We start from the raw sequence: 2,473 nt of genomic DNA on the forward strand, positions 1-2,473 counted from the left end.
CTAGAACTTGGTCCAAGTTCTAGCAACGCAAGCCTTAAGCAATCTGTCTATTTCTTTTATTTAATATAAGAGCCATTTGAAAAGTTTATTTTTTATTAATTACCTTCGACGCGGTATTAGGTGTGGCAGACTCCGAGGCAGAATTTATATTATTCTGAGACACAACGTCCGCCTTGTTATTCCCGTAAGATATGTTATTGCTGTGGTCATAGTTATCCGAGTCGCTGGAGGACGACGACAGTCTCGCTATGTTGATCTCCGGATTGTGTCGGCCGCCAAACACCTTCCGCGTATCCTCCTTCTCGCTCTCCGAGTCCTCCCTCTCCTCGTCAGCCTGTTCAGATTCGCTGCTACTGCTCTCTAAGCCTATCTTATTCGACGCTATCCACTTGTCGGAGCCGATAACGTACGGCAAGGGCCGATCTTGATATGGATCGTTGGGTCCCACAATGACACTGTAAACCGAATGAATTTCAGCGAGTTGCAGATGACGGCGACGAGGGTGAAGACACCAACCTGAATACTACCGCGCCGTCCTCGTCCTCTTCCTCACTGTCGCTGCAAGCCACATCCATTACTTTGTACTTTTCGTCCATTATGTTTAAACCTTGCTTAACGCTCTCGCTTATGCTCGCCAGCAGATCCTCCGGCGCCGAATGCTGAGTCTTTGCATTCTGATAAGATGTAAAAATTTATTTTATCCAAACGCTGAAAGACACGGATTCTCCCAAGATATTTGTTGAAAGTGAACGTCAATTGTCACGTCGAGAACAAGTGCTTACCTCCTGCTTCTCCCCGGAGCTCTCTTTAATCTCAATGTCATCCTCCTGCACGCGGCTCTCGATGAACTGAGTGTTGGCCAGAGCCAAGGATGTGTTTGTAACATTATCCACCAGTATCTCAGTTTCTTTTAGCTGCGTAGTCAGCGTGTCCAGAGCCGCTTGAGTCTTGTTAGCCTTGGACACCAGGTTCTGGAATTTCACGCGAAATCAAGGTGCAACTGCTGAATACAAACGTTCGCTGCAAAGTGCAATTCTTAAGCCTTGTGTCCACGATTCGAGAACTGCGTCCAGGTTCTAGTTCCAAGCAATATGCAACCAATCAACCTGTATCTTTTAACTTCTTGGAACTAGAGCTTGGACACAGTTCTTGGATCGTGGACACAAGGCTTTAAACATCTTGCCAGCGCTATCTCCTGTTCAATTATACTCTCCCGATTCCTTGTCGATCTTTGAGGATTTATAACTCTGACAATTCTTGAAACCATTGATGCAATTCAGATACGCGACTGACCAATGGTCGATAAAGTAACAAGTGACTCTGCTGATATTGAAATCAACAATTTCAATTTTTAAAAAACGACAAAGTGTCGGAGGGTCAATTCTGTATCTCGCAATGTAGCGAAGATGCTAAAAATGGGCAGCTTTGTCTCTTTCCAAGCCGACAGTTAGGAGACAAAGCTGCTAACTATCAGCATTTTCACCGCAGCGTAAGTAAAATACAGAATTGATCCCCGGGAGAAGAAACCCAGAGGCGGCTATTCGCGAAGACGGCGCAAGCTGCTAAAGCAATTCGTCCACCGTCCAATCCAACACATTTGGCCAAGAGCAACGCGGCAGATCATACTTCGGAGAATTGCTGAAGATGCTTGAGGAGCCCGACATCGCCCGCCAGGCTCCACTCTCTCCTCTTCTTCCGCATCTCCTCGGTGCTCCACGGATGATCCCACGACTTGTCCATGCCGTCCGACACGTCCTGGAACATGAAGCGAACGTAATGCAACGCTTGTCCGACCCGCGTCACGCCGTGTCTCCGCGTCAAACCCGTAGCTCGCTCGAAAGGCGAACTCGCAAGGCGACGAGCAACTTCGTCGCGACCTACGCGACCCGAGCCCGAGTTTCGCTTTATTGCGTTCCCGTTTATTCGCGCCTGCTAACCTAAGTGTAAACGTCAGAGCCGCAGCGTGGTCGTGCACTCACCATTGTCGAATGCCCGCGTCCGAGTAACACGGCGGAGAACGGCGAGAGACTCCCCCTCGCAATCACATTTAAGCGGCTCGGGGGAAGCGTAACCTGAGCTTTCCTATCGCGAGAACTGCAGGATAGACGAAAGTGGACACGGAGAGAGAGGGAGAGAGGGAGAGAGAGAGAGAGAGAGATATGTACGTAGCGCGAAACGCGCGCGCCGAGCTGTACTCCGCGGGCGCAGATTGCGGTGTGTAAGGCTGCGTTCGGAAACATCACCCGGGTACCTCAGTGGATCATTTTATTCTTGTTACTCGCCGAATATTAAATAAGGATAAAATGATACGCGGGGACACCCGGGTGATGTTTCCGAACGCAGCTTAACGCGAGCCGCGAGCGCGCTCTCAGCTATCTGTGCCGACGCTGCACTTTCTGCGCTCCAAGCGAACAGACGCGCGCGCGCGCGCAATTTACGCGCCCGTTTCCCACCGACGTGGATTAACTTTTAA

General features: G+C 49.9%; 1 protein-coding gene across 2 annotated transcripts in view; it reads right to left on the reverse strand.

The window, feature by feature from the left end:
* The window catches only part of LOC105563076 (WASH complex subunit FAM21), a 13,021-nt gene extending 10,787 nt beyond the window's left edge, over nucleotides 1–2,234 (reverse strand). The window contains exons 1-5 of one of the 2 annotated variants that reach the window (XM_012014374.1): nucleotides 1,980–2,234; nucleotides 1,627–1,755; nucleotides 783–971; nucleotides 517–674; nucleotides 104–455 (exon numbers count right to left, since the gene is read on the reverse strand). In XM_012014374.1, coding sequence (XP_011869764.1) covers nucleotides 104–455; nucleotides 517–674; nucleotides 783–971; nucleotides 1,627–1,755; nucleotides 1,980–1,982 — 831 coding nt within the window. In that variant the 5' untranslated portion in view covers nucleotides 1,983–2,234. Of the gene's footprint in view, nucleotides 1–103; nucleotides 456–516; nucleotides 675–782; nucleotides 972–1,626; nucleotides 1,756–1,937 lie in introns of both variants that reach the window. The other variant, XM_012014375.1, reaches the window with a different exon arrangement.
* Nucleotides 2,235–2,473: the final 239 nt, after the last annotated feature.

This window comes from Vollenhovia emeryi, unplaced genomic scaffold (genome assembly GCF_000949405.1).
Source record: "Vollenhovia emeryi isolate VEMERY1.0 unplaced genomic scaffold, V.emery_V1.0 DF939180.1, whole genome shotgun sequence".
NCBI lineage: Eukaryota > Metazoa > Arthropoda > Insecta > Hymenoptera > Formicidae > Vollenhovia > Vollenhovia emeryi.